The sequence below is a fragment of the Nelumbo lutea genome, chromosome 1 (assembly GCF_056320005.1).
Source record: "Nelumbo lutea isolate HS-2025 chromosome 1, American lotus-T2T, whole genome shotgun sequence".
Classification (NCBI taxonomy): Eukaryota; Viridiplantae; Streptophyta; class Magnoliopsida; order Proteales; family Nelumbonaceae; genus Nelumbo; species Nelumbo lutea.
In genome coordinates this window covers 70,236,458-70,257,396 of record NC_142684.1, presented here as the reverse complement: position 1 = coordinate 70,257,396, position 20,939 = coordinate 70,236,458, and the positions used below count along the sequence as shown (strand labels likewise).

General features: G+C 37.8%; 2 protein-coding genes across 4 annotated transcripts; both read right to left on the bottom strand.

Moving 5' to 3' along the window:
• Positions 1-339: 339 nt before the first annotated feature.
• On the bottom strand, positions 340-4,109 carry LOC148875183 (protein IQ-DOMAIN 33-like). The gene is made up of 6 exons (XM_088964249.1): positions 3,895-4,109; positions 3,324-3,605; positions 2,699-2,899; positions 1,951-2,064; positions 1,500-1,862; positions 340-837 (listed from the first exon to the last, which is right to left on the bottom strand). Exons 1-6 carry the CDS (start codon positions 3,967-3,969, stop codon positions 688-690), a joined length of 1,185 nt encoding a protein of 394 aa, XP_088820375.1. The 5' UTR covers positions 3,970-4,109; the 3' UTR covers positions 340-687.
• Positions 4,110-6,446: 2,337 nt separating this feature from the next.
• LOC148875182 (serine/threonine-protein phosphatase PP-X isozyme 2) lies at positions 6,447-19,815 on the bottom strand. 3 transcript variants are annotated; one of them, XR_016104886.1, is made up of 9 exons: positions 19,504-19,815; positions 8,678-8,830; positions 8,357-8,419; positions 8,185-8,270; positions 7,777-7,852; positions 7,409-7,677; positions 7,251-7,329; positions 6,685-6,903; positions 6,447-6,589 (listed from the first exon to the last, which is right to left on the bottom strand). XR_016104886.1 is itself a non-coding variant. In XM_088964250.1 (8 exons), the coding sequence occupies exons 1-8, from the start codon at positions 19,642-19,644 to the stop codon at positions 6,853-6,855; spliced, it is 918 nt and encodes a 305-aa protein (XP_088820376.1). In that variant the 5' UTR covers positions 19,645-19,815; the 3' UTR covers positions 6,447-6,852. The 3 variants fall into 3 exon arrangements, 1 of the variants encoding a protein (XP_088820376.1); XR_016104887.1 differs by having other exon boundaries at positions 6,694-6,903; positions 19,504-19,813; XM_088964250.1 differs by having other exon boundaries at positions 6,447-6,903.
• Between the last annotated feature and the right edge of the window lie 1,124 nt (positions 19,816-20,939).

Here is a 20,939-nt window from a genome sequence, read left to right as displayed (position 1 = left end):
CCTCTCTCATCCGTATCTATTCTGATATTGTTCCTGTGTGCATTCTCTGTTAACCCATTTCTCTCATGTTTTTTTTCCTTGATTGATCGTTTCTCTCCTGTTCCTTTCCTCATCTTGCTTATTTTCGTCCATATTTCCTTTTTTAGTGCATTACGCTCAAATTCATTAATGATAGCTCTTGTGTTATCAACTGGCTATTTCATAGGTATTAACAAAAAAAAAAAAAACCGGCTATTTCATTGACCAAATCATAGTTTTTTCCTCCTAAATCCTAATACTTGGCACCGACAAGTATAGATATAATATAATATACACTGATACGTTGCAATATTTTACATCTTGGATCAAAATCAAATAAGTTTTATTATTTTTCATTTTTCATTTTCTTCTCCAATTTGGAGATGTGAACAGGTTGGGTGGATGGGGAAAGTTTTAGTACCCACTGGCAATAGATGCACCTTTCCGAGGGTCTTCGGGTTGTGTGGGATCTAAGAAATCTGCACTTAGAAATTCATAAGCTAATATAATTGCTTCGTTCGTGGTGTCGGCTGAAATTGAAATAGATTACTAGTGACCGACTCCATGGAAACACTAACGAGATGGGGAGATGGACATAGCACATGTGGAAGCCAACTCGTATGGAGGACCTTATAAGCAGAAACGATAAGACCATGTTCACATTGAGATTCAATGGCCCCACTTGGAGCCACTCGTCGGTGGAACAGATTTTGCCTGAGATGAAGTTTCTTTGTGCTTCATTTCTCCCACACTTCGTGGCTGTGTCTGCTTCTGTTTCTTATCTTTCTCAGCTTCCCTAGAACTTTCTTTCTTGCTCACCTGTAGCAAGGTGGAAAGAGTATACATGTGGTAAATCAGACAACCAAAGATTGGAAACTGAACAAGCCAACTTGTGCATCAACATAAATGGTTTTAACCTTAGCCCTATAAAGAAACTTGGACAAGCAAGGCTCAAAAAAATGCCATTGTCAGTAGGATTATACAAGTCCATTTCAGTTGGGTCATAATAATTCCCTAGTCATGAGGTTTATCATCAACTCTGTTTTAAGTTTTCCTTAGGAAATAATCAAATTCTACAATTATGGGGTCTCTGGGAACATGATGAATGATCCTTGATGCTTATCGGAGAAAATAATGAAATCATCTTAAGATTTTAATATATGAACACTATATTTTTGTTTAAATGAGAGTAGTTTTATTACTGGGATGTTAACAAAAATGAAAATAAAGTAATTTTAGTATTTCAAGAACTGGTCTCATCTCTAATTTTCATTTTCTGATATTGGGTCCATTTCAGAAGATGGAATGGAACCTTCACCACTCAAGGTTCCCAGGAGAAAACTAAGATGAAATGGTTCTATTTCTATGTGGCAACCAAATGCCTTGTTAATGCTAAATAAAAGAGAACCAAAACTATAACTCCCTAAAGTATTTAATTATACTAGAGAAGAAGAAGAATGAGTGAATGAGAGAGGGTCGACCTTGGTCAGGTGTGATGGGTATTGGTAGCTTGGAACAGTTTTCCTTCGTGACACGCTTCTGGTGGCCTTCAGCCTGTTCTTAACAGGTTTGTATCTGTCTTCTGCAGACAGAGTAGGACTATCAATTCCGACGGGTACTTCATTAGATCCACAGCTTTCCTTCTCTTCTCCTATATCAAAATTTTTCTTAATAAGAACTGATCTTTGATCGTTGTTAATGGGTTCTAGGCGCCTGCTCATACGATCTTCAACGAAGGAACCATCTGTCTGGCGAGTTGCCATCCAACGCTCTAGCCAGTTCCAACCCATGTTGGTTTCTCCGGTATCAGATCGGGCTGTCTTTTTCTTTGAACAAATCCGTAGCTATCAACAGATAAGGGAAGAACTGAATTGTTTCAGGATATCAGATCACCTTAACTGTACTCATTTTGGGCAAATATTACATCTATACCTGTTGAGAGAAAGCATAAGCTAGAGCTCTTTCACGTCTGGTATGTGCTTCTTGTCTGTTTTGGATCCTCAGCTTTGATATGTTGCTGCTCACTGTGCTGTCATCCCAATCTTCCTGCAGAACTCATGGGCTACTAGATATGTTTTGAGTTGAATAGCTGTAAAACTAATGGTTAAATTAATCCACCCAAGTTGGCATCTCATCTGAGTGGCCTATGTTTCAAGTTGGGCTATGAGTGGAATAAACTCAAATAATCAAAGATTTGGGTAAATGCTTTATATATATGTTTGAATGAATTATCTTATAATCCTTGTTATCCAGTTTGTTAATTTCTATTGACAAGAGCAATTTATCCAAATCAGAGAAGAGGTAGTACGTCAGAGCCTGAGTGGCACCACACAGAGAACTGTTAAAACCCTGAATATCTTGAGCCGGTATGAGACAAGGTCAACCACCTTGATTTCTTCCTGAAATCCCTCAAAGAATAACATGGATTCAACATTGGAAGATCATTGTCATGAGAAACCACTGCACTAAGCAAGCAGCTGGCTATATCATGGAATGAAATACCATTTCTTCTTGATTGAATTAATTAATTGTCTATATCTAGATCTATGTTCCTTGGTATCCCTGCAAGACTGCATGTCATAACACCTTGTTGGTTGGATATTCTGATCTCTACTAATTAGACATGTGCTGAGTTTCTCAGGGTGACTGGAATCTAGTGCTGAAGTTATGGCCTATTTACCTTCGCCTTGGAGATCTGAGTCCGGGATTTCTGCTGCACTCGGTGTTGAACAGCAGTTCTATCCTCCCGAACTGAGAGAACTTCAACAGAGTTTCCTGTTTGAACTTCAATTGATGTACCAACAGACTCCTTACTACTTTTTGTGCCTTGGACAGCCTCTGTCTCATCCATCTGCTTTGTTCCTCTATCTCGACGCCTAGCCTGAATTCCATGCATTTCAAGAAAAACCATATGAAAATCAAAATGCTTTAAGCATATAAACTTGAAAGAAGATGCTTTAAGCATGAAAATAATAAAAACCTCCTTAACAAAGGTTTTCTTTTTTTCGACAACTTTCTATTGAATCCTTGAATTTTTCCTCTGAGCTCCACTGAGAAAACTAGAGATGGAGTTTGACTGTTTGAGTGTCCCACTGTTAAAATTGGAGAACTCAAACTGCAATGCTCATTAAGTTTTAAATGTAGGAATCCTCCAACCTCACAATGTTTTTGTGGGGATTTTGTTTAAAAATTCTATACTTTAATTTTTGAAAGATATCACTTTCTTTTCGGTCGGAAATTAAATCTATTAAAAGAGAAGTCAGAGAAGAAGTTTTTAAGGTATTTATGACAGAGCATGAATCAACCAGAAAGCGTCGGAATGCCGACTGGATGAAAATTGCTGCATCCTCTTCGCTCAAAAGTTTAGTAGATGAATTCTGCTTTTCATCGAGTATCTGTTCTTCCTTCACTCCACTCTGAGTTTCTACTTCTTCCTTCAAATCCTCTGCTACAGGTTGTGTTACAGTGGCCTCTGAACTCTTGATAGAAGCTGAATCTTCCTCAGCGAGGACCGAGTTAAATTCGTCCCCACATAGATAGGATCTAACAGAGCTCCATCTTCTCCTATCCACCCCATTACTCCTTCCCTGATTTGATCAAATTCAGAACCAGAAAACTGACGGTAAGCTTCTCGAGAAACCAGAGTGCGACATAGTCAGCAATACAAAAGGAGAAATCCCAAAAAAACGATCAATCCAACTGAATTTGGAAAACAATAAAACGTGAAAAATTAACCACTTAAATCTCAGAAAACGGAAACAAGAGAGAGAGAGAGAACGAACAAAACAAACAAGAGAAACAATTCGACTATCAGAATCCAAACCAGACTAATCTCACGAAAGCGAACAAACTACAATAAAAGTGGCTGTGGCGCACATTGCTAACGTGCTCACTCACAGACCGAGTAGTCTTAGAGAAAACACTCCTGACGAGCTCCCCAGTGAGACCCATTTCACGTCGGCAACCGCGGAGCAGAATTCTCAAATGGTGCGTCTATAATTATAGCCAAAAACCATGATAAAGTATTGATTATTTATAAATGAAAAGGAGTAAATAAAGAAAAGTTGAAAACAATTGGTTTACTACATTCCCACACTCCACAGTGCTCAGTAAAGCAATAACTGATTAATATAGATTAAGTAGGAAAAAGAAAAGCCCCACATGTTAGATAGAACTAAGTCAGAGGTTTTGCAGGGTTTGCAGAGCTTTAGAGCTGGACTGTGGCCATTTAAATCACAAAGATGATAAAAAAGTGAAGGGTGGAGAAAGGGGATAGGCTTAGGCTTGAGAATTGCAGAGCTAATTGCTTTTATATTACTTTTTGCACATGGCTTGCACCAGATGGTCTATTAAAGTTTGCTTGATACCGAGTCTACGCATATTCTTCTTTTCTGTTAGGTCTCTCCTTTTGCTCTCATCTCATGATTATGAGTAGTAGCAGCAGCAGCAGCAGCAGCTCTTCATGTTTCTTTCTTTGATTCTCTATGTTGAAAGGCAAATATGAACCAAGTAAAAATACTAAAACAGAGTTGTTTTAATTTCTTCAGATCTGCTGCAATGTAATTCTGAAAAACAATTGCTTATAAGATAATAATATGAAGGTTGTTTATGCCTATTTGTGAACCGTCAAGATATGTGAGGAGTTAAAGACTTTGTCAATGGATTAGATCAGCCTGCCCAAATAGTCCATTACTCCATTTTCGTTTGTAAAATGGAATTGGGATTTGCCAGAAGAATACACATTACACCCTCACTAGACGGTTGCATATACAACACAACTTTCTAACCAGTGCTTTCCTGTCAACCGTTTTCTCTTCTTTTTGGGTTAGTCTGAGCTCTACGTCAATTTTGGCATTTCTTACCGCTGGAATGGTGGCCGACATTGGGTCTAGTACAGATGAATCTGTATCTGGTTACAAGCACTCCATAATAGAGTAGCTGAACAGAATAGGGTACACTGGAGCAATCAAAGTGTAAGCTAAAGGTTTAAGGGGGGAGGAACACTGCCGACTGTCGTCCATGCCTCTTAAGTCTCTAACTAGACCCCACAAGAATGTATTTCGTGTCTTTATCTGATCCACGCTCTGGACTCTGAACAGTTCATATCAACTTTCCATTCCACGTGGTTGAAATGGCAATACCTCTACTCTTTGATTTCCAATTTTCACCATGAAATCCTCTCTTCTACCGGGCCAAATTAAGCTTTTTCTTACATGGGTCAAGATTCAATTAATGGTTTCCTCTCAATTCGCACGGTGTCGAATATATTCATTCAAATGTACTTCCTGTTTGTTTTTCTTTTAACTTTTATGCATCAAATAAAAAAATATTCATTCAAATGTTGGGTCAGAAAACTGCATCCATAGGTTGAAAACTGTAGGACTTTCTACCACTCCACAAAAGACACGTGGCAAAAGCCCCCCCCCCAGGTTACTTGTTGTGCCTGTAGGACTTTTGCCAAAGGATTGGCATTAGAAAATCATTAACAGAAGTACAGAACATATGGGTCACCTAAGTAGCTTTCCTAATGTACAGAAGTACAGAACATTGGAAAATGGGTTACTCCTTTCTTTCTTTTGTAGTCTATCTATTTCTATTTCCATCTATATCGGTAATAAAGGTGGAAAATACATCAGTAGAACAAAGTAGGACAACCAAAAAAGCAAAGTCATCATCTATGATCCAAAATAGTGAATACCGAACAAACAGGTGGGCCTTTGTCAGTTTTTTCTGCTAGTTATCAAATTCAAACTTGACAGAGATTCACAGTTCACCGTTTCAACCGCAGTTGAATGATGAATTACAAAGAGCAAAAAATATAAGATTTCTCGGTATTCTTTATCATCTTTTAAATCTTTAAATAAAGGGAAAAATAAGAAACTAAATAGGCTAGTTGAAAACAATTTGACCAAAGGTTCAAATCTATGGTGCATGAACTGCACTGTGGAACGAGAAACTTGAATCAAATGATAGAGCAAGTCATAGTTGAATCTTTAAGTTGTTAAAGTCATCAAAAATAAGTAAACCTTGTGAAATGCAAAAATACATCATATAAAATGCAAACTAACAAAAAGTAAATGAATCATGTAGTTGTCTTTTAACGTGATTGGTTGACTTCACCAAAACCGGCAGTTCCGAGGCAAATGGAAGGCTGTTGTACCTGGTTCATTGTTTGAACTTTGAATGGTTAAAGTTAAACTGGGCAGTCCAATCTAGTTCTCGAAACATTGGTAAACATAATTACCCACTAACTAGCGCCCAAGGCAGGTGGATTCTTATCCTTTTAATCAAATTTAAATCAAGACAAATTGCAGATCATTCCAAAAATAAATAGACTGCGGGTTGCTGACGTATCTGTAAAGACCAACCCAGAGGTGATATTTCTGAAAGAATGCCCCGGGGAAAGAGTGGGGGGCATAAGGTGATGATTGAATAAACAAAACTAATGTAAGCTCTTTCATTGCCAAATAGTATGTTTCTAATCCAATCCTTGCCTTGCATTTGCTCCCAAAGTTGGTAACAGAACTTCCTTTTCCATTTCCATATGAAACTGTTGATTCCTAGCTCTGAGCTGAGAGAGGCCAGGAATCCATATTAATGACACAGACATGTAATGAAACATATTTCTAATCTTAGAGAAAATAATGACAAAAGAAAAAAATTAACCTAGTATACCAAACCGATCAAGAACCCAAAAGTATCAATCTTGTCGACCATATGAGAAGCTGATCTTTTACAGTGCCAGTCCATTGACTCTGGGAGGAGCTTTCGGTCATCACTGTAAATCAATTTGTCCACTAGATGATTGGAAGAGAAACCCCTTTAAGCAAGATCTCAAAGAAAGTAATCTGGTGCAGGTTTCTTGGAAGGAGCTCCTCTTGATTCCTGCATTGATCCAAAATCATTCAGTGCCCTAAAACGAACCTGAAATAAGCAGAAATGATGAGTGCAAAGCTGCATCAAGCTTCATGTCTCTTTAAGAATCAAGTTTAAAAATGCGAGTATCATGAACATTCAATCAGTAGGTCCATTTCGTGGATCAAGGATTACCACTGAAGTGATTGTTAGATAGCCTGTTTTGATAGAACCTACTGATTGAATGTCAACCTTTTTTTTCTAAATGTGAAGCATGGGAGCATAAGACCAGCAGACATGCAGGATCATGCAGCCACCATTTTTTACATCAAGTTATATGCATGAAAAGAAAAAGAATAACAGTTATATGTACAAACATGTGGAGCTGCTTCAAACACCCGGAATTGCTTGTTCAAGTTCTCATCCAATTCAAGAATTGCAGCCACGTTACCACATCTAAACACATCCAAAAATGAGATTAAACCACCTAATCAAGGGAATGGTAGTACTAGGGAAGGCCTTGGACAGTAACTACCTGTAACAGTAGTTTGGAGCTGACCAGACTGTAACAATCTGGTTGTTGAACATCCATTTATATCCTTCCATTACCAATTGATGTGCACGGCAAATGAAATCAATATTATTTGAGTGGTTGAAAGAAGTAACAACATTGCCACCAAATAGGTAACCAGCACCTCGGGGACTCAAACCCCAACCATCTACAATGTCTTCAGGATCTGACCACAAAAGATCACACATGGCACCATCATGGGGTACTTCTTGCTTCCGATCAATTGTTCTAATCTGTAAAAGGAGTCTACTTAGCATATCATTAATGAGTATCTAAAAAAAAATCTTACTATCATAAAGTGTAATTAGATACTGACATATATCCCATAGTACCTGGTCCAATGTGGATATAGCAGGAGAGAGACCACCATGGACGCTGAAAATCCTGTTCTCAATGAGGGCTGACAGACTGTAGAAAACCGTGAATTAACAAATTTAAAAACTAAGAACATATTAAGGCAACATAACTGAGGCAAAAATTGATAATTGTAAATATACAACTTAAACCATCTGTTGATTTGGCTACACAGATGTAGTAACTGCATCCCTTGGATCATAAATCTTTTTTTTTTTCTTTTTTTTTTTTATGATCATTGAAAAGAATGTGATAGGAACATCAGGAGAGGTTTTTGGCCTGGAGTTTACCTCTACAGGTGCAATCCATGTCCCATGCACTTAATGCACCTTCTAACCTTCTATCACACAGGTAACTATACTACAAGTAAAGAAATGGGGACAAACCTTAAATAATCAAATATATCTGTACAATATCTCCAGACGTTCACAGAGCCATATTTACGTAGGCACTCATCATAAAATCCATACACCTGGTAACAGAGAATTAGCCAGTGAGTCTGCTAAGCAGAAGAGATGTTAGAACAAAGATCTCCATCAGAGGAGCTGAGATCGAAACCTGTGTAATCTGGCGACTCTCATGATTCCCTCTTATCAATGTTATTCGATCTGGGTATCTCACCTGCATGAAAGCACAAGGTTTTGGTTCAAAAGTCAATAGAAGCAAAATAGTTGTGCCTAAATATATGCATATATATGCAACACTAATGATCTACTTATGGTGGAAAGTATCTAAAGGACCACTAGCAGATGACAAATTATAAACCTTTTAATTCAAAACCTTAACAAAAGTTATAGCAAATGAACATAAAAATAAAGCCCAGATAGAAGGGAGATATCTCTTAATCCAATTTTGTAGAGAAAAAGGAAGAAACCTGACCTTCAGGGCTAATAAAAGCAGAAACGTCTCAACAGAATAAAATCCCCTATCGACAAAATCCCCCAAAAACAAGTAGTTTGTCTTCGGACAATCACCACCCACTTTGAATAGCTCCTTCATGTCATAAAATTGCCCATGGATGTCCCCACATATCTATAGAAAAGCACAGATGAATAATGTTAAGATGGTTTATAATTGTACTCCTCAAGATTTAAAAAAAAAATAAAGCAATAGTATCTCTTTTAGGTCAAGAATGAAAAGAGTTATCAAATGTTCTATGTTTATAATACCAACAAGAAGGGCAACCTTTATTGGTATATTAATAACAAAAAGTTTGAGTTAGTGGAATTATCAAGATACAAAAATATGACAAAAATGAAAAAAAAAAAAACCCATCCACATCCACATGGATATATACTGGTTCCTGGTCCCTCACCCTTTTTGCTCAGGATGTTCCCTGGTCATGTTGTACAGGTGGCAAATGCACAATACACTAGCTCTATATCCATCTTTAGCATATTAGCATCCCATCCAGGATATAGATCAGACAAAACTAAACCACTAATTTTACAACCAACTGATCTGTATACCTTCCCTGAACAGTTTTTCATCTAACTGTCTAAATGAGACAATTGTTATAGCAATCTAATGAAATTGGTTCTTGAGATCAGAGATCTAGTGGGGACTCACTTAAAAAAGTACATTTACAAGAAGGATATGGATATACCTCAACCAAAAAGGAGTCACTACCCAATGTCGTCCCAACTATAAGGGGTGGACTGGATACAAACCCAACCTTTGGCATTTTTTGTACAAAGTACATGCTTGTCACCCTCAAAAGAAATTGTTGCAATATTAACTAATTGATCAACTGGCCAGCTCCAATTATCTCTCAAGTTATGGGTTGGTTACCTCTAGTTCCACCTGATTCAAATTTCCTTTGATGATAAGTTCTAATAAAAATTTGAAAACTTCTCCAGTTGCACTATTGTTGTAGTGGTTCTCCAAACAAAGCAGAAAATTTGACCTATTCGCTAGCCAACAAATGCTAATAGAATAACACTCCCAGAGTACTGATGTCTCAGATATTAAATGCTCTGCATGGGTCTGAAGTTTTGAAGGTAATAGCAGTAAATTTATCAGAACTTAAAGTCTATTTGGAATTCACACAATTACATCATATGGGGCCTTTTCCGTTATTAATGAACTAAGTAAAAGAAACTAAACATAAATCATATCAAAGTTCAAAAAGAATCCCAGTTTCAACAATTAAAAGGAATCGGGAATCAGGATAAGCCTTCCCAACCAGAACCAGGAATATACCATCCAAAAAAAGTCTGGAAACTTCTTTTCCTTTTCCTTTTTTCTTGGTTAAGTAGCCTACTTACACATTTTTTTGAAGAATAAAGATGAAATTTATTAAAAGAAAAAGAGAATACAAAAGGAAAGGTGATAAGAAAGCACCCGAGAGAAGAGATAGACACTTAAACGGCTTACGTCCAGAAAAACCAGAATACAAACCCAATCAAAATAGAGAGACAAAAGCTCCAGATCTCTCTTTTATGACCTGATGAATTATATCTAAGCCCAAAATGTTGCTTAATAAGGAAAACAAGCTCATCATCAATGTTTTACTATCCTTTTTCTCACTAGAAACCTTTATCACAATCACAGCAGAATTGGTTCACTAACACAATGCTTTCCTTTTCTTTTCTCTATCTTCTGTCTCATTGGAAATCTTAATGGCAACCACAGCAGAATTAGATCCCATGATGCGGATGACAAATGGCCAAGAGTTCACAATCAAGTAATGCCAAGTTTTACCTTAGAGAATCTACAGAAGGTTCCTTTGGAATCTTAGGCTTCAAACTAGTGACTAGTGACTTGAAAACTATTGACTCATGCATGGAAAAGATGTTGGAGACAGAAAGGCACTTGCTGTTTTAACCAAAAGCAATTAACAAAACAGTAAATTAATATGACACCCTTTTCTTCATTTATTTTATGGTTGGTTATCCCACTTTTCTGTCATTTTTTAATTACATAAACAATCAATTATAGTGCCTCTCTACAATATATTAGGATAATGCTTAATACAGTGAAACAGTCCAAGTGATAGATAATAATTTTGAAATGTCAGAGGCAGCATGTAATGATTTATCATCGAATTGATACACACATGCATATACAAAGATTACATCCCTTCACACACATCACGACAACAATTTAAGTCATTTACCCATTTATGTGTCTGAGCAGCATCCATTCCTCCAATAGTAAAACTAGTCATGGTGAAATTAACAGTATAACCAGTATCATCACAAACAATTACAGCCTAATCTATGAAGATAATTTTTTTAATTGATAACAAAATGTTTATTGGAAGTGCCTATCAAAAAAAGTTCATTGGAGGAAAAGATAATAGGAAAATGACTGCTTAGGAGAGAGCCACACCCATAACTAAGAATATAAGACATGGAAACGGGCATGATCAAACCCCGGTCATAAAGTGCCCAGATAGTCAAGCATGCTCCAACTAACCCTCCAATGAATTTGGGCCATACATTTGATAACAAAAATTGTTTTATTGATTTTTCTTCTCTTTTTCTTTTTTGAGAAATATCATACTTATATTTATTGAGCATAGCAACATCCATGTACATAAATGCCCCATAAAATTGGGATATAGAAACAACAAAAGACAGCATTCTATCAGAAGGTTTTGTGAACCAGTGATCAAAATCAAAACAGAGGAATAGGATAGCTTTAGTATTTCTTCAAAGAGATAAAGCAGAAACTGGGTCAAATTTGGAAAGCAAACACGATTTGATATTTAGCAAAGATAAAAAACCTAACATTTGAAAATGCAGTGAACAAAAGCAACCTTTTACAAACATGCTACTGTTCAGCCAAAGCAAATCCCAGCATTACCATAATTAGAGAGTGTAGGTTCTTCCTAGAATCTGAGTGAATTATTATAACATTCTAAATTGGTTGCTAATGTGTAGTAGGTTTAGAACTAATGGTATCGATATAAAGGGTTTCTGTTTTAGATCTACAGCCACATCCACACACTCTTGCAAAATATAATTATAGACATCCTTGAAATACAATATTACTTGCCCTACTCAGTGCTCATTGGAAACCAGAAATTATATCCCTAGCCCTTTTTGGGTCAGAATCCTCTCCCCTTATATAAGAAGGAAAATTATATGGAATTTTTGTTAGAAAGGCCAGTCTTTAGACCACTTGGGACTTAGGAGGAGAGGAATGCCAGAGCCTTCTCAAAGATGGAGCAGCCTCACAATTTTTTGAATAATTTCATCACCAGTAGAGTGGTAAATTGGCTATGCATTGGAGAAGACTGTATTGGTTTATTTTGGTCCTATTGAGTCTGGACTTGGTTTCTATTGAGGCGAAGGTCTTGCTTCAGGGTCTCAGGCCGATGGCTTTTATTGGATTAGAGCATCTGGAGGTGGAGAATGACTCAAACTGTTATTAGCTGATTCCGAAGCAGCAATTAAGGGCCTTGAATTATTGACCACCATATTAGAGAGGGAAAGAGAGGGAAATTCCATGACATCCAGGGTAAACAAATTGTTCAAATAGATCGAGATCAACCAACCCCTTTCCTAATGAGATGCCTAGAGAGGTTTGGGGAGATGAGTTGTATCAGGAGACATACCTTATCAAAGTGTCAACTAGTCGTTGACTAGTTGACCAATTAGTCACTTGACCAGACCAACTAATCAGTTGATAATCACGACACAATCACCTAGAATGGCGAAGTATCAATAAGGTTGACTAGTTGATTAACAACCAGTCATCCTAGTGAACTACAAATTCATTTTTTAAGTTTTGTTTGTTTGTCTGCTTGTATCTCTAATTATTTAAAATGAACCGAATATTGTTGTAGTTTGTTATTAAATTATTGCCCTAAATATTTGTGATTCATAGTAATCAAGGCGTTGCCTAGGTGACTAGGTGCCCTTGGCTGGGCACCTCGCCCAAACACCTTGAGTTATAGCAACTAGGTACCCACCATAGTGACAAAAATGACAAGGTAGGCGCCTTATTATAATATCGTTTATATTGCTGCATCTCATTAATATGTGTTTTAATACATTCTATTATACACTATTTATATCATTTATACTTTGTTTTAATGTTTTATTATTGAAATTTAAAAGATATAAGGGTTTTGAGGAGAGAGCAAGAAAGAATGAATGAATAGAAGTATAGAGAGGTTTCTTTTTTTTCTACTCTCTAAAAGGCAGCCCCGTGCACAAGGCTCCTGACAATGCAGGGTCTGGGGAGGGACAGATGTATGCAGCCTTAACCCTGAACATACCTAGAGACTGTTTCCAAGATTTGCTTGGTCACCTAGGTCAGAATGGAGCAATCCAACCATTGTGCCAAGGCCCACCCTCTTTCTATTCTCTCTCCCTCTCATCATTAAATAAAATAGCAACTCCATCCTTGTTTTTTTTTTCTATCTTACTTTCCATCTTGAAGTTTTATTTTATAAAGTTAATAATCTTCTTTAGTTGCTAATTACTCTATTAAATACTTATTATAGTAGTATTTGTAGAGATGTAGAACAATAATGTGGTCCCCACTGCTGCATGTCTATTTATATTGCTGTTAGTATGTTAGCTGGATTAGTTGGTAGAAATTTTCTGTTATTTCTAGCTTATGTAAGTTTTTGTAAAAGGTAAGGTACTTTATTTAATCAAAGAACAATACAATAGAGCCTAGGCCTTTAGAGGCTGCCTAGGACCACCTCAGATTACAATCTCATCCAAGACTGAGAACTAAACAACAACCGCATATTCTGATTTTTAAAATCCTCCGTCGCCGACACCCAAGAGAATAACTTGCCCACAGCTTTCTGCACCATTTCCTTTGGAGTTTTAGATTTACCTTGGAAAATTCTGTTGTTTCTTTCAGTCCAAATAGCCCAAAGAGCAGCTGCCGGAATAGTGTTCCAAACCAAGTTTCCTTTCTTGCTGAGGCCCTCAATTTTCCAACAGTACAACAGTTCCTTCACTGAATTTGGCATTACCCAACTGATTTCCGAGGCTTTAAGGAAATGCCCCCAGAGCCTTTCTTGCTGAGGCCCTCAATTTTCCAACAGTACAACAGTTCCTTCACTGAATTTGGCATTACCCAACTGACTTCCGAGGCTTTAAGGAAATGCCCCCAGAGATAAGCTGAAACTGGGCAATGAATAGACAGGTGTTCAATAGATTCTGCTGAACCACCACACAATCCACATGAAATATCCAGAATCTGAATGCCATGTCTCATCAGATTCACTCTGGTCAGACACTTGTCTAAAACCATTGTCCAAATCAGGAAATTTACTTTAGAGGGGCTAGTTGAGTTCCAAATTTGCCTAGCCAGAAAGTTCACTTGACCTGAACTGACCAAATTAAGGAACATGGACTTGACAGTGAAAAAACCATCAGCTTCCCATTTCCAACTCCATGCATCCTTCGTATTTAAATCAATCCTCTGATTTTGAAGTAAATCCAACAGAGTCGAATACTCTTCAACCTCCCAATCAAAGAGATTCCTACAAAGCGGATTCCAAATAATAGAAATACCTGAAGCATTAAAGTTCTCAGCAACAGAGGAATCCTGATTAACAGAAATTTGATACAAGAGAGGGAAGGCTTCTTTCAAGCACACTTCTGAGCACCAAGAATCTTTCCAAAATTTAATTCTTTCCCCATTTCCCAACTTAAATTCAATTCCTTCATCAAATAAAGGAAAGACCTTCAAAATACCTGCCCATATGGAACTTATCCCTCTTGTAGAAGGGCACTTGGATCTCCAATCACCCCAATCTACCCCATATTTTTCCACAATAAGATTTCTCCACCATGCATTTCTTTCACTAGCAAACCTCCATAGCCATTTTCTAAGAAGGGCAGAATTGAACTTCAATGTTTTTATTCCCAATTTACAATGTGGATCTTCTTTTCCTCCTCCCAACCCCTCCATAAGAAGTTCCTCTGGATTTGCTCCAATCTATTTGCAATTTTGATTGGAATAGGGAAAAGGGAAAGGAAATAAGTAGGAAGATTAGAGAGAGTGCTCTTAATCAATGTTACTCTACCCCCCAAAAGAAAGATATTTAGCTTTCCAAAATGCCAGTTTCCTCTCCATTCCCTCAATAACTGGAACCTAAGTCTCAGAGGAAGTACACTTTGCCCCAAGAGGTAGCCCCAAATACTTGACCGGGAGATGAGCAATCTAACAAGCCATCACATCTACACAATCTTCTAAGTTTGTAACATGACCCATGGGGATGATCTGAAACTTACTCAAGTTGACCTTGAGACCAGACACCACCTCAAACCAACTCAGAATTCCAAACACCACCTCCAATTGACTTGGGGAAGCATCAACAAAACATAAGGTATCGTCTGCAAATTGAAGGATATTAATTTTTTCCTTTCTTGGTGAGATTGCAAAGCCATCCCAAAGCCCGTTCCCTGCAGCCTTCTTGCTAAAAAGAGTTAGAATTTCCATGATGCAAATGAAAAGCAAGGGAGAAAGAGAGTCTCCTTGCCTCAAACCCCTAGAGCTACTGAAAAACCCCGTCGATTGCCCATTAATTAGGATAGAAAACTTTGGGGTCTTAACACAAACTCTGATCCAGTTTCTCCATTTCTGCCCAAAATTCATTTTCTCCAACACCAAGTCCAAACATTGCCAGTTAACATGGTCATAAGCTTTTTCAATATCAAGTTTACAAATGACACCCGGGGTCCCCCCTCTTCTTCTAGTGTTACAAATGACCCACACTCTTCTCTGAACCTTTTCTCCTCTTCATGTTCTCTCTTCTTCTTCCCCTCTTCTTTTCTTTTTCTTCTTTTCTTCTTCTTCTTTTATTCTCTACATTATTTCTTGTTTAATTCAGATCTAAACTAAGACTTATTGTAGTCTTACTAGACAACTTGGTATCAAAGCCAACCTAGGGCTTCTCATGTGAGACTAATCAGGCTAACTGCAATGAGAACTTCCTAGGATTGGAAGTTTTAGGAAAAAAAAAGTCAATTGGCTGGTTCTTGGAGATTGCTGGTAGAGTGCAGCAGGTGCCCAAGGGATTGTAGAGCCTTGGAAGGTGTCCGGTGATCAGGAAGAGTCAAAGGAAAGAAAATTCAAGATTAGGGTTCAGACTGTGGACTGGAGGTGGCGACCAGACTTTTCTGGGTAGGTTTCAGTTTTTTTTTGAGATCGACTTCAATCAGAATTTAATTTGAGTAATCTGGAAGGAGTGGCTGGAAGTTTTCTATTTTCTCTGAATTTTTTTAGGGTTTTTTATTGACCTACAACCAGTTCTCAGATTTAAACCCTAAATTTATGACTGTTATCAGTTTCTGGGTAACATTTAGACCTGTCTCAGTACTTCAGATTGACTGATATTAGTTTCTGGGAGATTATTAGGCCTGTTCCAATATTTCTGGGTGATTGATAGACCTATTTCAACCTTCCAAGTCAGTTAGCAATTTCTGGGAGTAATTAATCTGTTTCAGCATTAAAGGGGTTTCCTTTTGATAAATTTCTTGAAAGAGATGGCAGGAATGGGGTTTAAAAATCAAGGGAAAAGTGTTTTGGGGGTTGGTGGTACTGGAAACATAACTGAAAACACGTTTCAGATTACCATTGTCAAATTTGACAGACCAAATTACTTGGAATGGACTCAGTCAGCCATGATGGTTATTGGGGGTAGAGGAAAATTGAGCTATGTGATGGGGAGATGTAAAGGAACCAACCAAGGAAGACCCAACATATGCCAAATGGGTTCAAGAGAACTATTTGGTTATGACTTGGCTGTAAAACTCCATGCAGCCTCACATCAACCGAAATTACTTGTGGGCAAAAACTACTAAGGAAATTTGGGATATTATGAAAGAAACTTACTCCCAACCACTTAATGTTGCTAGGGCTTATGAGCTGAAATGTGAAGTAAACAACCTTAAGCAATGAGAGAAACCAATCTCAGTTTACTTCTCCACTTTGAAATCTTTGTGGCGTGAAATTGATCACCTAGAGACGATTGAGTGGGAAAGTTAGAGGGATGCACAAACCTACAAAAAACAGGTTGAGACCAATAGGCTTTTTGAATTCCTAGCTGATCTAAATTCAAAATATAATATTGTGAGGCAACAACTCCTTACCAGAGAAAGTGCGACCTTATCTCAAGCCTATTCTTTAGTGCACAGTGAGGAAAGTAGGAGGAAAGTTATGTTGCAATATCAACCTATGGAATCAGCCTTAGAAGCAGTGAAACCAAAGTTTGGAGGTGACAAGGAGAGGAATATGGAGGATAAGAGGGAGTTAGTGTGTGAACATTGCAAGAAACCAAAACATACCAAAGACACCTGTTGGAAGTTATATCCACATCTAATCCCAACAAAGCTTAGAAATAAAAAGGGGAATGCCAATGTAGCTATCACTATTGATGGTGCACCTTCATTTAGCACAAGAGCCACATCCCTAGACACTTTGGTTGTTGTCCAAGCTGCTCCGACTCAATTGGAAAGTGAAGTTGGCACTTTAGCATCCTCATCTCAACCACCAGTTACAACATCTGCTACTCCCACTTCAGTTTTTGCTCATTCAAGTACAAGGGCTTCAGCATATCATGCCACAACCCTAGGTAACAATGAACCTTGTTGGGTTATAGGTTCAAGTGCATCTGACCACATGACTGGCATGTCCTCACTGTTTACTACTTATTGCTTATCTATTTGTCTAATGCCATCTCTTTGTCTTCAGTTTTGTATGTTCCTAAACTTAGTACTAACCTGTTTTCAGTTAGTAGCATCACTATAAGGCAAAACTGTTCAATGACTTTCTTTCTTGATCAATGCGTTTTTCAAGATCTGGAGATGAGGAAGGTGATTGGGATTGGCCAGGAAACAAATGGAATCTACCTGTTTGGAGAGAATTCACATGGGGAATATAGAGAAGTTGGGAGGTCTTTTGTTTCTCAATCTGTGAATTAGGTTATGCTTTGGCATAATCGGTTAGGTCATTTGCTAGGTCTTTGAAGAGTTTGCTTGAGTCAATCTAGATATCTAGTTTGAAATGTGAAAGTTGTGAACTTGCAAAGCATTGTAGAACAACCTATTCTTTGAGCAATAAAAGAAGTAGCATTCCTTTTGAAATTGTGCATACTGATGTTTGGGGACCATATCACATCACTGCTATGGGGGGATACAGATATTTCTTGTTGTTTGTTGATGACTATACTCACTATTCATGGGTTTACCTTATGCGTTCTTGAGAAGAGGTTCCTATCTTGACTCGAATCTTCCATTAAATGGCTTCGACCCAGTTTGGGGTCAAAATCAAAATTTTTAAATCCAACAATGCTAAAGAATATTTTGCAAAACCATTGGCTTCATATTTCCTTCGAGATGAAGTGATTGTACATGTCAAATAAGTATCCTTCCAATGTTTTCTTGTTACTATTTTCAATTCATCCACATTGACTAGTATGATGTGGAGATAAATAGGGCTCAATGTGATAGAACTTATTGGCAATTATGTAGGTGGCAGTTGTTAAGATCAGATAATGTTCATATTGGGGTGTCTTAGTTAGAAGACACCCCAACTACAACCTTCACTAAACATAAGATGCATTGCAATTAATCAACATGAACCCATAAAATGTATGGGGTTAGGAGAAGTTTCTATTGGTGATGAAATGATTGGATGAGATCAAGTATGGGTCTATCTGGAAATTGCCTAGTCCAAATCCAACCAAACTTAGTGAAGGATTGAATTATCATTTATCTAATGAAAAACATAAAAGCCAAGTGGACTGGAAGGTTAATTATCAAAAAAAAAAAAAGTGGACTGGAAGGTCATGTAAAATATTCTAGTCCTAATAAAACGCCTTGGCAAACTTCTAGACACATTCTCACCTGATTCTCTACTCCCCTTTTCACCGACATATCATCTTAGGCAATGTGAAGCCACCTTTCAGAACCCTATCCTTAAAGTCCTCTTGCACTTCCTATCGAGGCCAATTAGGCCAATAAATTAATCCAATTAACATAAATTTTCATAACTTCTAGAGTATCTGTAACCAAAATAACAATCTAAGATAAGGAGTTCTTAGCTCTGAGATGGAATACAGGAGGCATTGCTTGCGGTAGCTACGTGGAAAAACAAGGGGTTAGAGCGCCAGTGGTGGCATGATACAAGCTTAATAAGGGCACATTCAAATGGAGTCTCAAATGTTTTGACTCCTGCCATAAATCATTTACAGATAACTATACAGGGGCACCGCATGTTAAGGAAACAATGTTACAGTTATTACTTTTGTGTAACAGGCAATTAGATGCATAAAACCCATTGAGGAAAACTAGCGTCTAAGCTCGTCCTATATTGGGTTTAACAATGAAAGTTAGACGCTGAAAAGGCTTCCTTTCAAGGCACTCGGCTTTCGTTTACAGATAGAACTCGTATTGGATGATCGCAAACGAGTTAGAGAGAGATGTGAGTTTTTAAATATAAACCTCTCACAAACATCGAAATCCCAAGATAATCCAGCCTCTCGAAGCATCGCCTCCAACAGTAAAATCCCAAACCAAATCAAACCCAAATAAGATAATTTGAGAACTATTCCATATTCCTCAAAAAAAACACCTACTCGAAAATAAATGAAAAGGAGGACAAAAAAAAAGCATAAAATAAATCCATAATATATGAGGGAAAAGGAACCAAACAGAACCAAAGCAACAAGGGTTAAAATAAAATAGGAGATGGAGCTGTATTGAAATGGGGTTTTCATGGCTTACGGTTACTGGGGCGTCGACCCGTTGAACATTACTCTCCTCAACGAGGATTTCCATAGCTTTAAGGCAGAGAGCCTTCACTTCGGACTCCTTGAGAGGCTCGCATTTCTTCAGTTGCTCTATTTGCCTGTCCAGGTCCGACATCTCTCTCTCTCCCTCTCTCCTTCTCTCTCTTTCTCTCTCTGCAACAAAACTAAACCAACCGATCTGAAGTGTGAAGTCCCCTTCACTGCATCGAAAGCTCTCCTCCACTTCTCTCAGCTATGAAACTGGAGCACTTTCTCTAGTGGACTCTGTTTTTTAATTTTGTTTTTCGGGTTTTCGTTGTTGGTTTTCTTTTTCTGAGTCCGACAGTAGCACGAGCGAGGCACGTGAGGCATGGTCAGCGAGAATGAATTAAGGACTCCTTAGTCTTCATGGGTTTGAACTCGGAAGGCCCAAAACATTGCTTGATTGATAGCCTTGAACCCATCCAAGGTTCGCTTGAGAGTTTTGGTAAAATATCTAGAAAGCCCAAATTGGCTATCAATTGGTCATCAGCTTCTTTGAATAGCTTATCCAAAGCACTTCAAAACGATTCTAGATCTGAGCTCTATTTAATGCTTACTTACAGAACACTACCATCGTGCATTGGTAACATCTTCTCGTGCATAATAACATATAAGAGGATGAGATGTTCCTTACGTGTGACTGTGATGTTATGTAGGTAGGTGTGGATAGAATTATCTTGGGTATGAAATCTTTAGCTCTTCCAAATGAAAAAATAAGAGAAATAAAAAATTTAGAAAATGTTTTTAAGAAATTTCATAGGGGCCTTTATAGTTCAATCCACCTAAAAAATTTGACCCCTACCGTATAGGTCAAATGAATCCTGTATGCGGATTGATGCCAAATTCATGGACAGTATGCAATTTATAGGGGGGCTACTAGTAGACTAGGAGGGGGCTGCAATTTCAAATTTCTAGGTGGATTGCAGTCCACTTATCTCAATTTTATATCCACTCATGGACAAAATGTTAATAGATATAAAACTTTATAGTTGAATGGCACATGTAAACACGTAAGAAGAGAGGAGATTGTCTCCTTTTAAAGGATCAACCACCATGGAAATGTGAATAGCTTATCAGGGAGTGTGGGCAATTGAAGACAGGAAACAAACTTTCGCATAGCATACTTCCACGTTTAGAGAGAAAGAAACCAAGCTGCTGACTGGTAATTGATGTGTGCGCATGCTATACATCATTTTTATTGTTGTATACATGGTTTTAATGATGATCTACAATGGTTTTTACCCTATTTGAACAGAATTTCAGGAAACTAGGAGCTTGGGGCAATCTAGGGTGAAGAGAGCATATTTTGGCCCATCAAGAAGAAAAGCCCAACCGAAACCCCATGGGAAGCACTGAAGCCACCAAGGAGAGAGGCCCAACTTCAACCCA

Coding starts and splice junctions, on each gene's coding strand:
- LOC148875182 (XM_088964250.1), bottom strand. CDS start 19,644: ATGTCGGACCTGGACAGGCAAATAGAGCAACTGAAGAAATGCGAGCCT. Junction 8,271..8,356: donor AGAGTCGCCAGATTACACAG/GTTTCGATCTCA, acceptor CTCTGTTACCAG/GTGTATGGATTTTATGATGA. Junction 7,678..7,776: donor CTATATCCACATTGGACCAG/GTACTATGGGAT, acceptor CTCCTTTTACAG/ATTAGAACAATTGATCGGAA.
- LOC148875183 (XM_088964249.1), bottom strand. CDS start 3,969: ATGGGTCTCACTGGGGAGCTCGTCAGGAGTGTTTTCTCTAAGACTACT. Junction 2,065..2,698: donor CTCAGATCTCCAAGGCGAAG/GTAAATAGGCCA, acceptor TGAGTTCTGCAG/GAAGATTGGGATGACAGCAC. Junction 1,863..1,950: donor CTTATGCTTTCTCTCAACAG/GTATAGATGTAA, acceptor ATCTGTTGATAG/CTACGGATTTGTTCAAAGAA.